Genomic DNA, 20913 nt, shown 5'->3' on the forward strand with positions numbered 1-20913 from the left:
TATAAGAGGTTGTGATTACTATTAGTATACTCAAGCCAAAGGGGACATTTTGAAGACGCTTTGAACTTTCGGTGAATAGATACGGCGCGCATGTTCGTGTATAGTGGTGCGTTTGTTGAGCCGGAAGCGACCTTAGGGCTGGCGTGTTGTACAGTCTGTTATGCTATGCTACGTTAGGCTATGCTTCGCTATGCTATGTATGTTATGCTATGCAAGGTTATATTGTATGTTACTCTATATTATAAGATAAGGTTATGCTATGCTTTTCCATTGCTCATCACGATGGGTCATGCCATGCTTGCTATACTAGGCTAGATTACCTCTAGTAATATTATGCCTCGTTATGCCTTGCTATGCCAGCTCGTTATGGTATGCTAGGTTATGCTATGTTATGTTATGCTAGGTAGGCTACGCCTTGCTAGGCTATGTTGCATTATGCTAGGTTAGGCTTGCCTTGCTAGGCTATGCTACGTTATACTATGCCTTGCTAGGCCAGGTTAGGTTACATTGCACTATATTATGCCTCGCTAGGCTGTTATGATAAGTTATGCTATGCCTCACTAGGCTATGTTAGGTTACATTATGCTATGCCCTGCTAAGCTACATTACATTATGCTATGCCCTGCTAGGCTATGTTATGTTACATTATGCTATGCCTCGCTAGGCCAGGTTGGGTTACTTTATGCTATGCCCTGCTAGGCTATGTTATATTATGCTATGCCTCACCAGGCTATGTTAGGTTACGTTATGCTATGCCCTGCTAAGCTTATGTTAGGTTACGTTATGCTATGCCTTGCTAGGCTATGTTAGGTTACGTTATGCTATGCCTCGCTAGGCTATGTTGGGTTACGTTATGCTATGCCCTGCTAGGCTATATTATGTTATGCTATGCCCTGCTAAGCTACGTTAGGTTACGTTAAGCTATGCCTCCCTAGGCTGTGTTATGGTGCTTGGTGATGTGCCTTGCTGGGCTTGTTTTGTTGCGCTGTGCTGCTCCTTGCTAGACCGTGTTACACTGTAAGAAATGATTCTGTGGTCATGTAGATTTGAATTAATGTTTTTGGTTAAAATGTATTCAATATAATTGTGTTTTTGATTTTGAGGCAAATATTTAATTAAATTTCAAATAAAAATGTTTGGAATAAAATCTACCCATTGCAGTTAAATAAAACTTAAGCATTATATTTATTTAATCCCAAATGGAGAGAATATCGAGTGAATTCAAATTAATATAATCAGGCAAATTTTAATTGAAAAGAATTTCCTGTCAAAATGCGCCCTTCAAAGTTTGCGAAGTCAAACTTTTTTTCTGAAGGATGTGGGTTAGCATTTTCACTATCATGATTCCTAGGTCTTTTACGTGTTAATTTCATTTCCTCATTATGTTTTTATGAAATTGCATAAATGAGTACATTGGGTTTTATTTTAAGGTTCCATAAAGAGCAATATTTGGGGTTATCGCTGGAAAAGCATCTTATATTTCAGACGGCACTTGGCGCACTTCCGTTGGCTTTACTTCTCGTGTGTGGAGATCGTCTTCCTGAGACAGGTAACGTAACTTCTCTCTGTTGTTTCACTGTTTTATTGCAAATGTGAAGTTAACTTAGTTAAATCCATGTGAATTCTGTCTATTTAGCAGCTAGCACTTAAGCTAGTTAGCTAACGTAGCAGGAGGGGAGGAATTCAAATTCAAATGGCACAAACACTCTCATTTTACAGCTAAACCGTACACTAAAAGTATCTGAAAACATTTTAGTAACAGAATACTGTTTCATATCTGATTAGCGGTGTTTAGTTTGATATTTGGAGTTTCGTGAGCCGGTGTTCTGTCGAAGTCTGTTCCCTTATGTTTCCATTCTAATGGAAATACACTTAAAAAGGCATTGCAGCACAAATTATAGTTGTAATGGCTTCCTTTTAAGTTTAACCATTTCCTGTGGGAAAGTAAAGTTGACGCTACTCCATAGTTGAGGTTAGGATGATTTATTCGAAAATGATTCGATTCCTCATGAAAAGATACATCCCAAGTCCACCTTGTGCATGTAGGTCAAAAAACTGTCTCCCTTCCCCCTTTCCCTACCACATGACTTCCTGTCAAATATATCTACCTACAGGAAGTGCCAGGTAGGTGCAACTCTTCCCATTCACCACAGGGGGAGCACAAAACAACATAAACAAGTAAGCATGAACATTGACATAGTAAGCCTTAAGTTTACAATATTAAATACATATTTGGCATTTTGGCTCCTACATCCCGGCCCCTTAATTGGCAATAATTTATTACGGCAATTATATAAAATACATATAAAGGAGCCAAAGAAATGTCCGTTAAATTCATCAAATATATAGTCCATGCATGAAACGGGATAAAGTCAAATAGAAATCTTCAAAGTCACGTGATAGTTCCACATATTAAGTCATTCAGTCCATTAGGAAGATGGTACTGGAGATGATGTATAGTTACTCCTGGAGAAGACACAACTTGTTAATGGGTCGTTCCAGGGTACTGGATTTTGTTCGAACAAGTACACGATGAACGTATCCTTTTGCATCAGGAAACGTTTTTGTAATTCTTCCTATAGGCCAAGAGTTCCTAGGTGATGTTTCATCTACAATAAGAACGATGTCTCCTGGTTTCAGGTTTTTTTAACTTCATGCCATTTTTGTCTCTCTTGCATTAATGGTAAGTACTCTTTTGTCCATCTCTTCCAAAAGAGGTCGCAAATATACTGGACTTGTTTCCACCTCCGTCTTGAATACAAGTAATTTTTGTCGAAGAGTCCAGGTGGAAGAGTCCAAGAGTTGGTTTTCCCTTTAACAGTAGAAGATGATTTGGTGTGAGAGGTTCTGGATCATTCACATCGTCGGATATAGTAGTAATAGGACGATCATTTAATATGGCCTCTACCTCACACAAAGTTGTCTGTAGTCCCTCTTCGTCCAAAGCTTGTTGCTACAGAATACAGAGTTTTTGAACGTATAAGCCTTTCCCATACTCCTCCATGATGGGCTCCTGAGGGAGGATTAAAACTCCATTTAATTCCTACATTCGACATTGTATGTTTAATCTTACTGTGATTTAGTTGAGTGAGAGATTATCTTAATTCCCGTTCTGTTCCTACGTAGTTAGTTCCATTATCAGATACAATTTCTTGAACTTGGCCTCTCTTGCATATGAACCTTCTCAAGGCTAGAATGCAGGAATCAGTATCCAATGAATAGGCCATCTCGAGATGAATTGCTCTGCTCACCAAACAATTAAACAGTACACCATATCTCTTCACCAAACTCCGGCCCCTCTTCACCTCAATTGGACCAAAATAATCAGTACCTACACATGTAAATGGAGGTGAATCACAGGACAGACGACTTAAGGGTAGGTCGGCCATTTTTTGATTCACCAATGGGGCATTCCAACGTCTACAGAGCAAGCAGTTTTGTACTAGTTTCCGGGCAGCAGAATTAGCATGAACTATCCAGTATCTTTGACGAAGCTTTGAGAGTATCTGATTTTTTCCACAGTGACCTGCTGTTTGGTGAATATGATTCAATAGTAGTGTAGACAGGTGACTATTCTTGGGTAGGATTACTTGATGTTTCAAATCCTTGGGCATAGATATTTTGTGTAGCCTCCCACCAACTCTCAAAACACCATCCGTCAAAAACGGGTCAAGTTTGTAGATACTACTAGTTTTCTTAACAGTTTGTCCTTTCTTCAGAGACATAATTTCAGAATTGAAAGACTGTTGTTGGACAAAACATACTAGAGCCTTTTCTGCATGTTTAAGATCCTCTAGTGATAAATCTTCACATCCAAGCAGAGTCTTGACCTTGAATTTTCTGTCTTCAGAATTCTCTTGAGGATTAGGGTCTGATGAATGAAGGCTTGAATGAACATCCCTTTGCCTTTGACAACAAACGGAGTACATTTTTGAGCTTCAGAATCCATGCAGTTGCCCTTTTCAGGCTGTTCCATGAAGAAAAATGTTCGATGAATGTACTAACTGAATCGAAACCTTCTGACAAGACTGTAGTAAACGTCATAACTTCTTTCCTTATCTCCAAGTCATCACGTGCTATACCCATTTGTTCCTCGGGAAAGCAGGGCCACTTGGATGCATCATCAGCGGGATTAAGTGAGCCGTTCACATAGTGCCACTGTGACTTCTCAGACAAGTCACGTATCCTGCAGACTCTATTTGCAACATAGGTTTTGAATCGCGTAGTATCATTACAGATATATTTTAAAACAGATGTACTGTCTGTCCAGAAAATGGAATCCAAAAGTGGAATCTCAAGTTCTTTCTTGAGCAATTTATCAATACGTGCAGCGAGGACTGCAGCTGCCAACTCGAGCCTGGGAATGGTTACAGGTTTTAATGGGGCCACTCTGACCTTGCCCATTACAAATGCAATGTGAACAGCACCATTGATATTAGTAAATCTCAGGTAACTAGCAACACCATAGCCTATTTCGCTAGCATCACTAAAATGATGCAGTTGGGCCTCTTTTACCTTGCCATAATCTAGCGGTTTGATACATCTACAGATGTTCAGATCATTCAGTTTGTTCAAGCCTTTAAACCATTCCTCCCAAGATTGCATCAATCTGTCTGGGATCTTATCATCCCATCCACAGTTAACTCTGCAGAGTTCCTGATGAATTCTCCTTGCGGGAAGAATTAGTGGGGCAAGAAATCCAATGGGATCATAGATGGAGCTAACAGTAGAAAGTATGGTCCTTCTAGTAGGTTCTTCATTCTTCAAATTTATCTTGAAAGAAAAGGAGTCTATTTCAGTACTCCATTGAATACCGAGAGCTCTTTCAACAGGGAGCTTATCTCTATCTAGATCTAACTCCTTAACATCTTTGGCTCTCTCGTCTTCTGGAACTGATGCTAGAACAGAACGACAATTACTAGTCCACTTTGTCAGTCTAAATCCACCTGTAGCGCAGATCATTCTTAATTCTTGATTCCTGGCAATAGCTACATCCTCGCTGGGTAAGGAAACCAGGCAGTCGTCAACATAAAAGTTGTTTCGAATAGTACTGAGTACTTCTTCACAAACTTTACCCTCATTATCCTCTGCTGTTTTCTTGAGTGCATAATTTGCACAACTTGGCGAAGAGACAGCACCGAACAAATGGACCAGCATGTGATACTCTGCCAATGGCTGGCTAGTGTCGCCACTAGGCCACCATAAGAACCGCAAAAAGTCAACATCATCAGGTGGCACTTTAACCTGATGAAACAGTCCTTCAATATCCGCCATTATTGCTACAGGTTCTTGACGGAATCTAAGGAGAACTCCAATGAGGCTATTTGAGAGATCGGGGCCCTGAAGAAGCTCTTGGTTTAGGGATGTACCTTGAAACGTGGATGCACAATCAAACATGACCCTAATCTTCCCTTTTCTCTTATGGTACACACCATGATGGGGTATTTACCATACTCTACCATGGGTTCCAGGTAAATGATCTTGTGGCATTTTTTCAGCATGCCCTTTATCCAAAAGATCACTCATGAATTTCTTGTAGTCGGCAAAGAATATGTGGTCCATAGTACCATCTTGTTTGATTATAGAATCTGCTGCAATTTTGAGGAACATCTTATCCTCAACGGAGTCTTCAGATCTCTCATCGCATGCCTTTTCAGGAAAATCATAGTTAAACTGACTCACGAGAAGCTCTTCTAAATTAGTGAGAGAAATCCTATTACAGAACACTTTTCATCTGTCATTTCTACTAGCAGGAAGGCCTTTGCCTAATGGGCCATTAATAAGCCATCCTAGTTGAGTTAAGACTGCATAAGGTCCATCTCCTTGGCTATTAATGACTCTCCATGGTTCCATAAGCTTTGTAGCATTAACTCCAATTAACAGATTAACTTCTGCATCAATGGTATTCAAACGAACATCATTAAAGTAGGGCCAGCATTTAATGTCGTCCTCAGTGGGAATGTTTTCTTTACCAACAGGGATAGAAGCTTGAGTAAAAACCTCTGGTAGTGGCATGAAATTATTGCTATTGAGGCTGTTTACTTTCAACCTGTCCAGTTTGAATGTAGAAATTGGCCTCTGTTGTCCCATAGTTCTAAGGAGAACCTTTGTTCTTCTTCCTCTTACTTGAAGATCTTCCATTAGTTTTTCCGTACAGAAAGTAGCAGAACTTCCCGGGTCAAGAAAAGCATAGGTCTCAATGATTTTACTGCCATTGCAGGCTTTGATCTTCACGGGCAAAATAGCCAGTTTATAGTCAAGGGAACCAGCCTGTTCTGTTGACACCACAGCAATAGTAACCGGAATGCCTCCATCGTTTGTAGTTGCCTCACTGTTGCCTTTATCTTTGTAAGCTTGATGCTCAGCATGTAGGATTGTTGGATGTCTTTTATGACAAATCTTACATTCTAAACGTTTTCTACACATTTTACTCATGTGCCCCTTCGAAAGACAGGAAAAACATAATCCTTTTCTTTTCAGGAAATCAATCTTCTCTTCATGAGCCTTCAAAGTTATCTGATGACATGATTCCAGAACATGATTACCAGAGCAAAACATAGAAGGGGTCTGCAGTGCTGCACTTAAGTTTTTTACATCCTTCATGTCTCTTGTACCCGAAGTCAATGGTGATAAAGCAGTTGCGAAACTTTTCTTACTCCCAAGCTTTGTGGGACGAAGCTCAGTCCTAGCTTTAGGTCCCTTTGTTACAGGTATAAGGTCTTGAATATTGCCAAAAAGAGGATCTTGAAGGATCTTGGCCTGTTTTTCAATAAAGGCAACCACATCCTTGAATTTAGCTCTATTGTGTGTTCGTTCAAAAAGATCACAGGCCGTGTTCCTCCGCTTTTCCCTCAATTTATATGGAAGCTTTGATATAATCTGTCTAAGATTTGATGGCAAATCAAGGTCCAACATATTAGGAAGATCTTCTGCAGCATTACAGCAGCCTCTTAGGTAAAGTGCATACGCATTAAGAGCCTTTCCGTCATCACCCTTGATATTGCACCAACTTAGAGCCTTCTCTATATAAGCACTGGTAATTTTCACTTCATCACCAAAATTAAGTTCCAAGAGCCTTTTAGCTTCTGCATAACCCCTTCTGGCATCCATATGTAGACAACTTTGGACCAGCTCCTTTGATTGGCCAGAAGTAAATTGTTCCAGATAGTAAAGTCTATCCCTGCAATTATCCATCTTGTCTTCTATGCCATATTCAAAGGCTTGCATGAAGGAATAAAAGTTTACCGGGTCTCCATCAAACACCGGAATCTCTCTGGAGGGGAGTAAAGTGTGCTTTTGCTGAAGGATCAAAAGTTCTGCAATCTTATCCTGCCTCTGCATCACATTTGAAAGATCCATATTGGTAAGTCCCACTTCATTACTGCTTGATTGATTTGGAATATTTATTGTAGACTCGTCAGATGTAGTTGCCTTCTTTTCATATTTTCCTTGTGATAACATCGGTTTTGGGGCTTGAAGAATTCTTTGCAACGGAGTTTTTGGAATAGCTCCAAGTTGGACAAACTCAGAAGACGGTGATGTTCCAGGTGACACTTGATCCTGAGTTAATAGCTGCTTAGAATGATCAATACAGTGCTTTCCAAAATACTCATTCATTCCGTCTTTAGGTTCAGATGATTGTGATATAACAACAGGTCTAATTTGTTGACTTAGACCTGCTGAAATTTCAAAGTTCTCCAGAACCTTTAGTTTAGCATCATTTGCAGCTAAATCACATTCCAAGTTCATGGTCTCCAGTTTCATATTCAAAGCAGCCTTTTCCATCTCAAGAGCATGCTTCTGCTTCAATGCAGCTTTACGAGCAAGAAGGGCCGCTTTATCGGCAGCTGCCTTAGTCCTCAATGAAGACACTGATGATGAATTCGAACATTGGGAACTATGAGATTTATGTGACCTTTTGGACACATTCGAGGCACTGTCATTTGGAGTTGCTTGTGGAGTTGAGTGCTCCAATTCCTTCATAAAACTCTGAAACGTAGCCATTTTGGGATCGAACCAATCAATGCATTCGTTCTCTCTGATATCATCAGGCAAGTTCTCTTGCACAAGCCTATGAGTTTCCTTAAATTCTTCAAGTGCACTATAAAATGCTTCCACAGTACTTTTCATCAATTTGGCATCATAACAATGAATAAACATTGCTTTCAGTTCATTCATCCTTCGGGTACAAACACCAAGCCTCCCTCTATACGTAGCACTGGGAGATGCAACATTTTGCTTAGGAACCTCGCCTTGAGGCCCTTCATGATCCATACTAACACAGACGATTCAATCAAACATGACATCCATTGAAACAGCAGGCCACCATTCACATAAGCATCAGCTTCTTATATCATATGCATTTCCTTGATCAAACCCAGCATTCTCAGCAACAGCGTTCTGATAAAGATAAATTTCCCAATGGTTACTCACAAACTTGATGAATTACTTGTTCAGGAACATTCACAGATGGCTTGGTTATTTCAAATGCAGGCCTTGGTTGGGCCTACCTCATGCATGCCTTCTTGTCCTTCCTGGGAGTTTTTTGACTAATGTAATGGCTTCCTTTTAAGTTTAACCATTTCCTGTGGGAAAGTAAAGTTGACGCTACTCCATAGTTGAGGTTAGGATGATTTATTCGAAAATGATTCGATTCCTCATGAAAAGATACATCCCAAGTCCACCTTGTGCATGTAGGTCAAAAAACTGTCTCCCTTCTCCCTTTCCCTACCACATCACTTCCTGTCAAATATATCTACCTACAGGAAGTGCCAGGTAGGTGCAACTCTTCCCATTCACCACAGGGGGAGCACAAAACACCATAAACAAGTAAGCATGAACATTGACATAGTAAGCCTTAAGTTTACAATATTAAATACATATTTGGCATTTTGGCTCCTACAATAGTTGTGTTTAAGTACATTTTGTGCATACACTTAAAGTATAATTTTAAAAAGTACATATTAAATGTATTTTCTAGTAATGTAATATGCTTGCAATATATTTCTGACAGTTTTATACTAAGACAATAACAATTTCATGTTGCAGGACACTGGGAACTTGGAGGAACTTGAACAATTACTTGTGACAATTACAATTGGCCATTACTGTGACCCCAAAGCCTGGAGCTTCTACAAGCAACAGCCCAAAGAACATTGGGATCGTCATAGAGGGCGTGGAAGTCATCACAGGACTTGAAGATATTGCAAGGGCTTGCTCTGTCCTCCTTGGCTTGACTTACGCGCTGAATCTCGATTATCCCAGACAGAAATACACCTTTGAGGTGTTCCAAAAACTTTTCTTGGAACTGGATGATTCAAAGCTTTCAAACAAAGTCCAGTCCCTCAAGAGCAAACTTCAGGTTTGAAATGAGACTGTATTGCAGTGTAGACTTCACAATGTTCTACACAATGTTCATCTTCTACAGAGCTTGAGAATTGCACATTTGAAAGTGCAATGTTTGTAAGTTGGCACTGTTTTGTTCTACGAATGTTGTGACATTTCAGTTGTTGTACGTTCAAAGTACAAATGTATTTTACTCTGTTCAATTTGCACTTTTATTATTTATGTTTTGGCACATGCCATTATGGAATATCAGCATTTTGTCCTTTTCAAAGTTCTGGTTTGAAATGCATGATCAAACTTCTGGCTTGAAAATGAGACTGTAGTTGCAGTGTACATGTTTTGCTACACAATGTTTAGCTTCTACAGAGCTTGGGAATTGCACATCTGAAAGTGCTATGTTTGTAAGTAAGCACTGATTTGGACTCTTATACCACGAATGTCAGTGAGATTTCTAGTTCAAAGTACGAACTGTTTTTTACTCTGTACAAATTACACTTTTCTGCTTTTGTTTTGGTACATGCACCTCTGGAGGATTTTTCTTTTAATATTATTATTGACCCAATTTCGTTAAGTGGGTTGAGAAAGCATAGAATCAGGTTTATGGACTCATCACCATTCTGTATGTCATTTATTTTTGTTTTTACAAAATAGTTTAAAGTCAGCATTCTGTCTGGTTTGAAATGCAAGATCCAACTTCTGGCTTGAAATGAGACTGTGTTTGCAGTGTACAATGATGTGCTACAATGTGTCTAAAGCACAAAAGTGAATAAAATTGTTAATAAAATTCTTATTTGAGTATTTAAGTTCTGTACTTTCTGGGCTATATTATTCATAATAAAGGAATATTTAGATTTAATTAATTGCATTGATTAAATTCAAATCAATGTGCAGATTAATGTAGATGATTACTCAATTATGATATGTATAATTAAATTAATTTTTATTAGTACTATTTACACATTAGGGAGTTTATCTTTTTCAAATCTACTCAATATTTTTGTTTAGATTATAATTAATTCTGTACTGTTTTCTATTCAAATCTACTCATATTAAATGGATAACTATTAAGGGTCTCATTTAATTAATATTTACTCAGTACCAAACCTTGTGAAATGTAATTAATAATATTGCTTGTAATCTGTTGCTTCATTTTTATTGAGTAGATATGGTGTATCTTTTCTTACAGTGTAGGTTACATTATGCTATTTTGTGCCTCGATAGGCTGTTGTGATACATTGTACTGTGTCTTGCTCGGTGATGTTGTGTTGCGTTATACTATGCCTTGCTACGCTATGTTAGGTTACGTTGTGCTACACTATGCCTTGCTAGGCTGCTATGATGCGTTATGCTATGCCTCGCTAGGCTGTGTTATGGTGTGTTGTGCTGTGCCTTGCCTGGCTATGTTGTGTTGCGTTGCGGTTGGCTGTGCCTTGCTAGGCCATGTTCGGTAACGTTACGCTATGTTGTTCCTTGCTAGGCTGTTGTGATATGTTATTCTGTGCCTTGATAGGCTGTGTTGTGATATGTTGTGCTATGCCTCACATTTCTTCTGACACCATGTAGAGTTAAGTGGTTCTATCTTAACCAATAACAAATAAACACAGAGACGTATGTCCAGTATGTGTTCCCTAAGCATGGCTTTATTATTCTGCTAGCTTTTCCACACCCCCCGCCTAACCACAAGGGGGTAACATCACATCTTGTGTACCATAAAATCCCTGAACACTACAGTTTCCACATGTAATCATGAAATACTTTAAATCTGCAGAGTTTTTTCTTCTTTGAGCTGTTGTTTATTGTCACTGTTGAGTCCCACAGTGTGAAACATCTCGTGTGTGATGGATAACGAGGCGTCTACATTTATTCAGTTCAGTTTTATTTCTGACATTTTAACAGTGAATAATGTCACACAGAAGCTTCACTGAAATACAGAATAAAAATTATAAACATTTAGAATATTTCTTTATTCTAAAAAAGAAGTCATTTGTGCCTCACTTTATTATGAGTAAATATCAAGCCTCGTGTTAGTTCTGGCAGTTCAGGCTGTGTTGGTTATAACCATGTTCTACTGCGGCACACGGAACACCAGCTTCTTTCTCAGGGTGACCTTTTGCACTGGCATCTGTTTGGCGTCGTTATCCATGTGTTTTCCAGCTTTTCGACTGACTTCATCATTGACCTTCAGAAGGATGGATTGGATGTCTTCACCCCTGAGGAACAACAGCAATAGACAAAGAATGTTAGTGTTATTATTTGCTCTCACTCCTGTACACGAGACGTGATGAGTCTCTGGTCATCATCACGGTGTAAGTGTCAGGATGATGTCTGGACATCAAGTGAACACGACTGCAGAGGTTCAGCTCACATTGAACTGCTGAGTTACTTCATATTTCAGGAAGTGATTCAAGATAAACTGCTGGAAGTGTTAGAAGTGTTAGAACAACAGCCCAGTAATTAGCTGTGGTGTGAATCAGGACAGGTGTGTGTTCACTTTAAAACCAGATATGGATTATTTGTGGTTACAATCTGATCAGAGGAAACTCTAATTGTCAGGACTCTGACCGGACTTTGGCCATGTGCCTTTTTGTTTATGTTCTGTGTTCACGTGTCTGCCCCGCCCTTGTCTTTTCCTCCCCGCCTCTGCACACCTCTCCCTCATGTCAGATTAATTATTTGTACTATTTAGTTGAGACACGTTGCCTTGAGCAGTGCGGAATCCTCTGTTGTCTTTTGTTGTTGTCCTGTCGTGAGTCCCTGTTCCTGTTCGGTGTTTATGTTATTAAATCCCGTTTATTTTAGCTATCCTGCAGTTGGGTCCGTTTTTATCCCACGTTCACTGACACAAATATTGGTTTGTGTCTCATGACATTATTTCTACCCCCTATATAACATTTTTACTTTACTGAGTCCCTTCTTACCTCTGACAGCACATTTTTAACTGTTCACACAAACACTGGATGAACCAGGAACCAGAAGACTGCCTAAAGGAGAGGTAGCCTTTAACAGTGGACCGAGCCACCAGGACATCAGCTCCAGCTGGGATGGTGATCTTCACAGCATCAGCTTCTAATTCTTCTTCTTCTTCTACTTTCTCCTCTCCTGCATTCTCTTCCACATGGCCATCTGACTGGACTTTAACCTGTTGATGGTACTGCTTTCCACGGCAGGCCTGGATGAAGAACACTTTGGGCTTATTGATGAGACTCGGGCAGAAGGTTCCGTTAAACAGGTCGAAGATATCAGATCCTTGGACGAACTTTCCATCTGTTCCTTGAACCCCGTCAGAGTTGCCATGGCTGAGGATGCAGCACACGAAGCAGTCGCCTTCGTGCTTTTGTTTGCTGTATTTCCCAAAGATGTCCTTCATCTGTTCTGCGGTTTGGTCCCTGTAGACCTCCACCGTGAAGCCCAGCCATTCAAAGACTTTTGTGAGAGACTCTGATAGATAAACATAAGAAAAGAATTGTTAGGGTCTGTTTTTTATTTTGTTTTTTGTCAGAGTTGCTGCTTCTCACAGGACTCTCTGTCAGGGGCTGATGGACATTTCCCTGTCCCACCACCAGAGGGCCATCTGGTGTGACCGCTTATGTTGTTGTTTATTTTTGTTTATTTGTTTCAGTTTCCGTCAAAGAAAATGATTCTGAATGAATTTTACGTGAATTAGTAAAGTAATGAGTAAAGACAGACTGCACTCACACTCTGAAGGTATAAATCTAATAATTCTACCTTCATCTTTCTCAGATCCCCGACGAGGTTCATCAAACTTCATGTTGTTGATGATCAGGCACACACCACGAGGCATGCTGGACATTTTATACTCTCCAATCTGAAACACATTTTAATTACATATCTCATATACATATTTATATACATATAACTGTTTTTACTATAATGTTATAAAAGGCTACAAACAGTGTGCTTTAACACTCTTTATTGAATATATTGTCTTCTGGAAAGGCCTGAGATAGGCACAGGCTCCCCGTGACCCGAGAAGTTCGGATAAAGCGGTAGAAATGAGAGTGAGTCTTCTGGAAAGGTAGTATTCTGACTTCTGTGATTTAAATTTTGTTATATTCTATAGCATTGTTGATCTTATAGTGTTGGTCTTTGCTTATTACTTTTCTCAGCTGATTAAACAGGAGTAGTTTCAGTCTCCATTAAGGTGTGAATTGTGTTGCAGGGCTTACTGCACCAGGGTCCTGGAGAAATGTTGTCTCATTTTACTGTGTACTGCAAAAGCTATATATGGTTGAAATGACAACAAAAGCTTCTTGACTTGACTTTACTCATTTAAATGGATGGTTCTAGGTTATTAAGTGTCTAGAACTGTTTTGATCTATTTTATCAAACCATATTTTAAATCTCACTCATTGTTTACTGCAGATTTGTCCCTCAAACCCATCTCTGTTGTCAGGCGATCTTGTCTACAGAGCAGAGGTCACATGTCACATGTAACCTCATCTACCTTCCTCTGTTGTGTAAGTCTCAAACAGGAAGGAAAGCTGATTTTATCTCAGCTTTAGGTTCCTACCACTCCTTTGGCTACCCGGCACTAAGTGAGACCTGAATCTCCCCACAGAACACTGCTACACCACTGCCTATCTTCTTCTTCTCTCACCACGAGAAATGGGCAGGGGTGGTGGTACAGGTCTACTGTTGTCAAGGAGATGGTGTTTCACACCCCTACTCTTTTATCTCTTTTGTATTCCATTCCATTTCAAACACATCTCCAATCAACCTTCTCATCATTGTTATCTACCGCCCTTCTGGTCCCCTAGGTGACTTCCTGGAAGAAGTTTAAACACTGCTCAGTGCTTTCTCTTCTGACAGCAACCCCTCTGACAGAGCTTGGTGATGTAAACCTCCCATCTGACAAGCTTTAATCTTCTTCACTCCTGACTCTTCTGGACTCATTTGCCCTGTCGATCAACAGTTGCGTCCCCACAAACAAAGGAGGAAATGTCCTGAACCTGGTTTTCACCCTTCCTTCTCCCGCTACAGACATGACTGCTACGCCACTACACATCTCCGATCATCACCTGGTATCCTTCACCATCACTCTCCATATCCTACCTAAATCTACCTCTCACCCTCTCTCTGCCCTTCTTCTGTAGCTCCTAGCACTCTTTCATCTCTTCCTGATCCTGAGTCTTTGTCCTCACTATCCTTGGACTCAGCCACAGATACTCCTTCGTTGTCGCATTTCTCAACTGTAGCAGCAGAAGAAATTTTACAACTCATCCAGTCTTGCAATCCTCCCACCTGCCCATTGTATCCACTCCCTTCCACTATGCTCCAGACTTCTGCCCTTCATTACCACAATCATCAATTTACATTTACGGCATTTAGCAGACACCCTTATCCAGAGGGACTTACAACTGAGCAACTGAGGGTTAAGGGCCTTGCTCAGGGGCCCAGCAGTGGCAGCTTGGCCACCAATGGATCCCTAACATCTGATCAAGTAACAAACTACCTTCAAGAGAGCAAGGGTTATTCCCATACTGAAGAAACCTGCTCTGGATCCATCAGACATCAGTAACTACAGACCGGTATCACTTCTCTCATTTCTTTCAAGTCATCCATCCTCATCCTCCTTGACCTTTCAGCAGCTTTGACACGGTCAACCACAAGACTCTCTTATCCACCCTCAGGAGTCTTGAGATTTGCAGATCAGCTTGGGTATGGTTCGCTTCCTACCTGGAAGGACGCTAATATCAGGTAACATGGAGGGGAGTGACATCTGCACCACGCAGACACTCCACTGGTGTCCCACAGGGCTCAGTACTTGGTCCTCGTCTTTTCTCCCTGTATACTCACTCTCTTGGGTTCTCTTACCACTGCTATGCTGATGATACACAACTTATCTTCTCTTTCCCACCCTCAGATACCACAGCTTCCTATCGGATCTCAGCATGTCTGGCAGAAATATCATCATGGATGATCAAAAAGCTAAAGTTAAAGCTCAATCCTAGCAAAACTAAACTGCTGTTCATCCCAGGTGATTCATCCCCATGTCATGATCTTGCTATATCCCTGCATAACAATGTAATCTCCTTCTCTACAACATAAGAAGGATTCAGTCATTTTTCTCCACACAGGCTGCTCAGGTACTTGTTCAGTCTCTTGTCATCTCAACACTGGACTACTGCAGCTCTCTCTATCAGGTCTACATACGAACACAATTCATCCTCTATAAATGTATAGAGGATGAAAATGCACATAATTCTCCACACTACCACACTGATGTGTTCCTCCACTGACTCCTGAAGCTGAACACATCAGATTTAAACACTGATGCTTGCCTACAAAACCAAGTTCCCTCTTACCTTAAAGCCCTCATCACTCCTCACAGTGCACCTCACCCCCTACAGCACTGTTCTACTGGTCCCACCTTCTCTCAGGGTAAGAAGTAAGTATAAAAGAAGATTCTTTTCTTTGCAACACAGAGGTTTTGGAATGAACTTCCCCTAGGGGTCTGAACAGCTGAGTCAGTTGAAGACCTACTTCTTCATGAAATACTTCAATTAGCAATTTCGTCACTCTTTGTTGTGTGTGGATTTAAAAAAATTACAAAATAAAAAAAAAACAACACAAAAAGTTTTAACAGAGTTTTAGTCTCATTAAGTCTGTAACCTATGAACCAGAGTTCTCCTGAATTGAAGTGAACATTTATGTTAACATCCTAATTGTGGAGTCGAACTGCAGGTATGGAGACATGAATTTTAAAACAGTTAGAATTTTTTAGAGCAGAAAACGAATCAGACTTGACTCGAACTGTACAGAACCAAAGATAAACACAGTATGAACTAAGTGTCTGTATTATAATTACCCCTTCAGGGACTGGGACTGCAGTTTCTGGGACTGTGACTGCAGTTTCTGTAAAGAGAACAATAGAAGAACAGACTCATTAACAACTGTCTCTAAAACACAGATAAATCTGTATGTTTCATGTAAAATTACTTGAATCAGGTGTGAAGAGCTTCTTCAGCTGAGGGAAATCCTTCTGAACCTCTTCTTCCTCCAGCAGCTTAAGGAATTTACGGCACACCTCGTCACCTTTGTTCGTCAGTATATCCAGAAGGTTAATGATGATCTTCTCTTGAGTGTGGTTTGGATGGTTAAGGTTCTTGTAGTCACGCCTGGTGATGATTTCCTTGCTCTCAGCATGTTGTAAACAGATGCTGGCATCGGCGGACAGAGTGTCGATCAGAAAGACCTTGTTCTTACGCACGCTCTCCATGACTCTAAGACAGAAATTAGAATGAAATGCAAGATGTGAAAAAGCTGCACCTGTTTCAGGTAAGCAATAAACTGTTCACATGTCCTGGTCACTGGGGCTGTAGCATCATGGATGTTCTACACATTATGTGTGTTCTTCTATCCTGTTTACTCAGAAATATGCAGAAAAAATGTTCCTTTAATTAGCTTTTGATAATAAAGATGAAGGGATATGTTTTGTATCTTACTATGACAGACTATATGGCCAAAAGTATGTGCCCCCTGAACATCACACCCATACGTGTTTCTTCTTCAAACTGTAGCTACAAATTCTGGAGCAGTCAGTTGTACAGAACATCTCGGTCTACTGTAGCTTTACAGCTTCACTTCACTAAGAGTACAAACCTGGGCTGATGGCAGCAGTGGGCAGGTCTTGGGTCTTGCATACCCAAAGTTTTTTATTGTTTGTTTTAGTTAAAGGGAAAAATAACAGACCTCTTAGGACTTCCATATCCATCACTAAAACCAATGAAGACACTACAGTCATGATAGTAAAAAGAGAGAGAGAGAGAGAGAGAGAGAGAGAGAGAGAGAGAGAGACGTTTTTTTTACAATAAACATCTCTTTATTTACCAAAAGTTAAAACACCCCCATTTAGTACAAATAAAAATATGTAGATATAGCAAGCAAAAACAGGAAAGGAAAGAACCCTTGGACTCAGCCACAGATACTTTTCTCTCATCTCTTTCCTCAACTATGGACTTCCTCTGCTCTCTGTCCACTAAACCCAAGCAAACTTCTTGTTCTGCTCCTTGGCTTTCAGATGTGCTGTGCAACAATCGAAGAGCGCTAAGATCATCAGAGAGAAAGTGGAAGAAATCACAACTTGATGCAGATCTTGATTCTTACCAAACATTCTTTGCCAAGTTCTCCTGTGACTTCTGCCATGACTTCCTTCTACAAGGAAAAGCTTGAAGCTTCCTCACATGACCCTCGGAAATTCCACAACATCATCTCTTCTCTGCTCAACCCCTCGGCTCCTCCTTCTTCATCCTCCCTTACTGCAAAAGACTTTGCTTCTTTCTACCAGGAGAAGATTGAGGAAATCTGCCGGACCTTCACTTCAGCCCCGACTGCACTCATCCAGTCTTGCAATCCTACCACCTGCCCATTGGATCCGCTCCCTACCACTATGCTCCAGACCATCTCACAAGACATTCTGCCCTTCATTTCCACTATCGTCAATAGATCCATAGCATCTGGTCAGGTACCAATTACCTTCAAGAAAGCAAGTGTTATTCCCATCCTAAAGAAACCTGCTCTGGATCCATCAGACATCAGTAACTACAGACCGGTATCACTTCTCTCATTTCTTTCAAAAATTCTTGAACTCATTGTCTATAATCAACTGTCTGTCTATCTCTCACAGAACAACCTCCAAGAGGTTTATAATAAACTTAAAACCCTCACTCATCACTGTGTGTTGTATGCTCAGGCTGGCTGGACTGCGCTGTCCATCCGAAGACAAAAACTCTGGCATGTTTTTATATATAAATCTATCCTGGGTTTACTTCCATCATATCTTTGTACATATATCTGTAAAAAGTATGCTTGTAGCTATAGCCTCAGGTCACAAGAATTATTTTTACTTTCTGTTCCATTGGTACGTACTGAATGTGGAAAAAGGCATTTAAATGGAATTGTTTGCAAAGTACATTAAATCTGTGGACACTGGTTCTGTTGGACATTTTTAAAAACCATTTACATGATTTGGAGAAAGAAACATTGGGCTGTAGGTGTTTTAATTAGATTTTGATTGATATTGAAATTTGATGGATTTGCTTGTGTGTGTATCGTTGGATGTTATTTGTTAAACTCAAAGTGCTTGCATCTGTTAGTCTTGGCCAGGATGCTCTTGTAAAAGAGATTTTTAATCTCAACGTGCTTCTTTCCTGGTAAAATAAAGGTTAAATAAAATGAAAATAAAAAAGATCCAACCAGTCTGGCTTTAAAGCAGCTCACTCCACATGGACAGCGCTTTTGGATGTCTCTGAGAAGCTACATACTGCTAGATCAGCCAAACTGTCATCCATCCTTATCCTCCTTGACCTTTCAGCAGCATTTGATACGGTCAACCACAAGACTCTCTTATCCACCCTCAGGAGTCTTGGGATTTGTGGATCAGCTTGGGAATGGTTCGCTTCCTACCTGGAAGGACGCTCATATCAGGTAACATGGAGGGGAGTGACACCTTCTCCACACACTTTCCACTGGTGTCCCACAGGGCTCAGTACTTGGTCCTCTTCTTTTCTCCCTGTATACTCACTCTCTCGGTGAAGTTATTTCCTCAAATGGATTCTCTTACCACTGCTATGCTGATGATACACAACTTATCGTCTCTTCCCGCCCTCGGATACCACAGCTTCTGACCGGGTCTCAGCATGTCTGGCAGAAATTTCATCATGGATGACTGCTCATCAGTTAAAGCGCAATCCTAGCAAAACTGAACTGCTGATAATCAGGTGTTTCATCCCCAGGTCATGACCTTACTATATCCTTGCACAACGATCTGATCTCCCATTCAGCCACAGCTCGCAACCTTGGGGTAACCATGGACATTCAACTGTCCTTTTCCTCTCATGTCCCTAATGTGACTCGCTCATGTTGGTTTCTTCTCTACAACATTAGAAGGATTCGGCCATTTTCCCCCACACAGACTGCTCAGGTACTTGTTCAGTCTCTTGTCATTTCTAGACTGGATTACTGCAACACACTGCTGGCAGGTCTACCTATGAATGCAATCCATCCTCGTCTCTTTTTTTTTGGTTTGTTTTGGATTGTGTTTTTACTTTTACACTGTTCTTGTTTGTTTTTACTTGATGTACAGCACTTTGTCTGCGACAGCTGTTGTTTTTAAATGTGCTTTATAAATTAATAAACTAAACTAAACTAAACTAAACTTGTCTTCAACCTGCCTAAGTTCTCCACACCACCACACTGCTGTGTTCCTCCACTGGCTTCCTGTAGCTGAACACATCAGATTCAAAACACTCATGCTGGCCTACAAAGCCAAAACCAGAACATCTCCCTCTTACCCCAAAGCCCTCATCACTCCTCACACTGCACCTCACACCCTCAGATCTACAGCACTGCCCCACTGGTCCCACCATCTCTCAGGGTAAGAGGGAAGTTTACTACAAGACTCTGTTCTGTTCTGCACCGAGGTGGTGGGATGAACTGCCCCTAGAGGTCCAGACAGCTGAGTTTTTTCAAGCGGACATTCAAACTGGATATTTTCAAGCGGCGGTTGAAGACCTACTTATTCAGGAAACACTTCAACTAGCACTTCTTTCCTGATCTTTTGAATTAAAAAAAAAATCCTTTTAACACTTTTTCATTGTAACTTTGAACAAAAGTTTTAAACTCATGGTATCTTAAGTATGTAACCTAGTGAGCAGCATTAATGTATTCAGTGTTAGAGATTTAAGCACTTATGTACGTCGCTCTGGATAAGGGGTCTGTCACATGCTGTAAATGTAAATGTACTGTAGCAATCTAGAAGATCAATACAAAAATTAACTCGTCATTACACAGAAATATTAAAAAAACAAAACACAAAAAACCCTCATATTATCGTATTTGTCATCAGTGATTAGTCCTACAACATCTTTATAAATTAATTCATGAAAATTTAAAGAATAAATGTGTAAAAGCAGTAAATGTTTATATTAAAAAACTTGACTGTAGATTTCCACTTCATTCCACACAGGATGTATTTATATAAACTAAGATGTTAAATCTCAGGGTTTCTTACCTTCAGTGTGTTTCTACACTAAACTAAAGCTGCTGCTGACCTTCAGCCTGACAAAGAGAAGAAATGAGTCTCATCAACTGAACCGAAAGTGTTCCGGGTTTGTAATGAACACCAGGAGAAGTTCAGGGAACGTTTATTACGCAATAGTGCGGTGGTTTGTGAACATTTCTGTAAATTATTCATTCATTTCTGACACTACAATCTAACATTATTACCATTTATAACTCATTTATAACAAAATGTTGACAGTGAACAAATAACTGTGTTTTGTATAGAGGAGTTTTCTATTTATTAATAATATTAATAATCATCAGGATCATAAATTCTTTTACAGTGTGAACGACTCACATGGAGCATAAATCTCCTCTTTCTGTCCTGTTACACACTTCATGTAAGAATCTAAACTCTACAACAGACAGAAGGTTCAGTTCCACACAACAAGGCTGAGGGTCAGATTCCTAGATTCAGATTGACGTGTTTGGCAAGAAGAGATTTCTGAAAACTAATGCCTCTGTATGCGTGTGTGTGTGTGTGTG

General features: G+C 40.2%; 1 protein-coding gene and 1 long non-coding RNA gene across 4 annotated transcripts in view; one reads left to right on the plus strand and one right to left on the minus strand.

Annotated features, from left to right (window-relative positions):
* Positions 1-10132, plus strand: part of LOC113637903 — a 13157-nt gene extending 3025 nt beyond the window's left edge. Inside the window, exons 3-4 of the long non-coding RNA XR_003439472.2 lie at positions 1431-1549; positions 9049-10132. This is a non-coding gene — a long non-coding RNA (uncharacterized LOC113637903). The remainder of the gene's footprint in view (positions 1-1430; positions 1550-9048) is intronic.
* Positions 10133-10958: 826 nt separating this feature from the next.
* LOC113637889 (caspase-8-like) lies at positions 10959-20913 on the minus strand. 3 transcript variants are annotated; one of them, XM_027138828.2, is made up of 7 exons: positions 20378-20392; positions 16969-17100; positions 16306-16589; positions 16175-16221; positions 13072-13171; positions 12264-12783; positions 10959-11555 (listed from the first exon to the last, which is right to left on the minus strand). In XM_027138828.2, exons 2-7 carry the CDS (start codon positions 17007-17009, stop codon positions 11411-11413), a joined length of 1137 nt encoding a protein of 378 aa, XP_026994629.2. In that variant the 5' UTR covers positions 17010-17100; positions 20378-20392; the 3' UTR covers positions 10959-11410. The 3 variants fall into 3 exon arrangements, with proteins under 3 accessions (XP_026994629.2, XP_047676960.1, XP_047676959.1); XM_047821004.1 differs by lacking the exons at positions 16969-17100; positions 20378-20392 and adding an exon at positions 20829-20913 and having other exon boundaries at positions 16306-16592; XM_047821003.1 differs by lacking the exon at positions 16969-17100 and having other exon boundaries at positions 20378-20513.

The sequence above is a fragment of the Tachysurus fulvidraco genome, chromosome 11, assembly GCF_022655615.1.
Source record: "Tachysurus fulvidraco isolate hzauxx_2018 chromosome 11, HZAU_PFXX_2.0, whole genome shotgun sequence".
Lineage (NCBI taxonomy): Eukaryota > Metazoa > Chordata > Actinopteri > Siluriformes > Bagridae > Tachysurus > Tachysurus fulvidraco.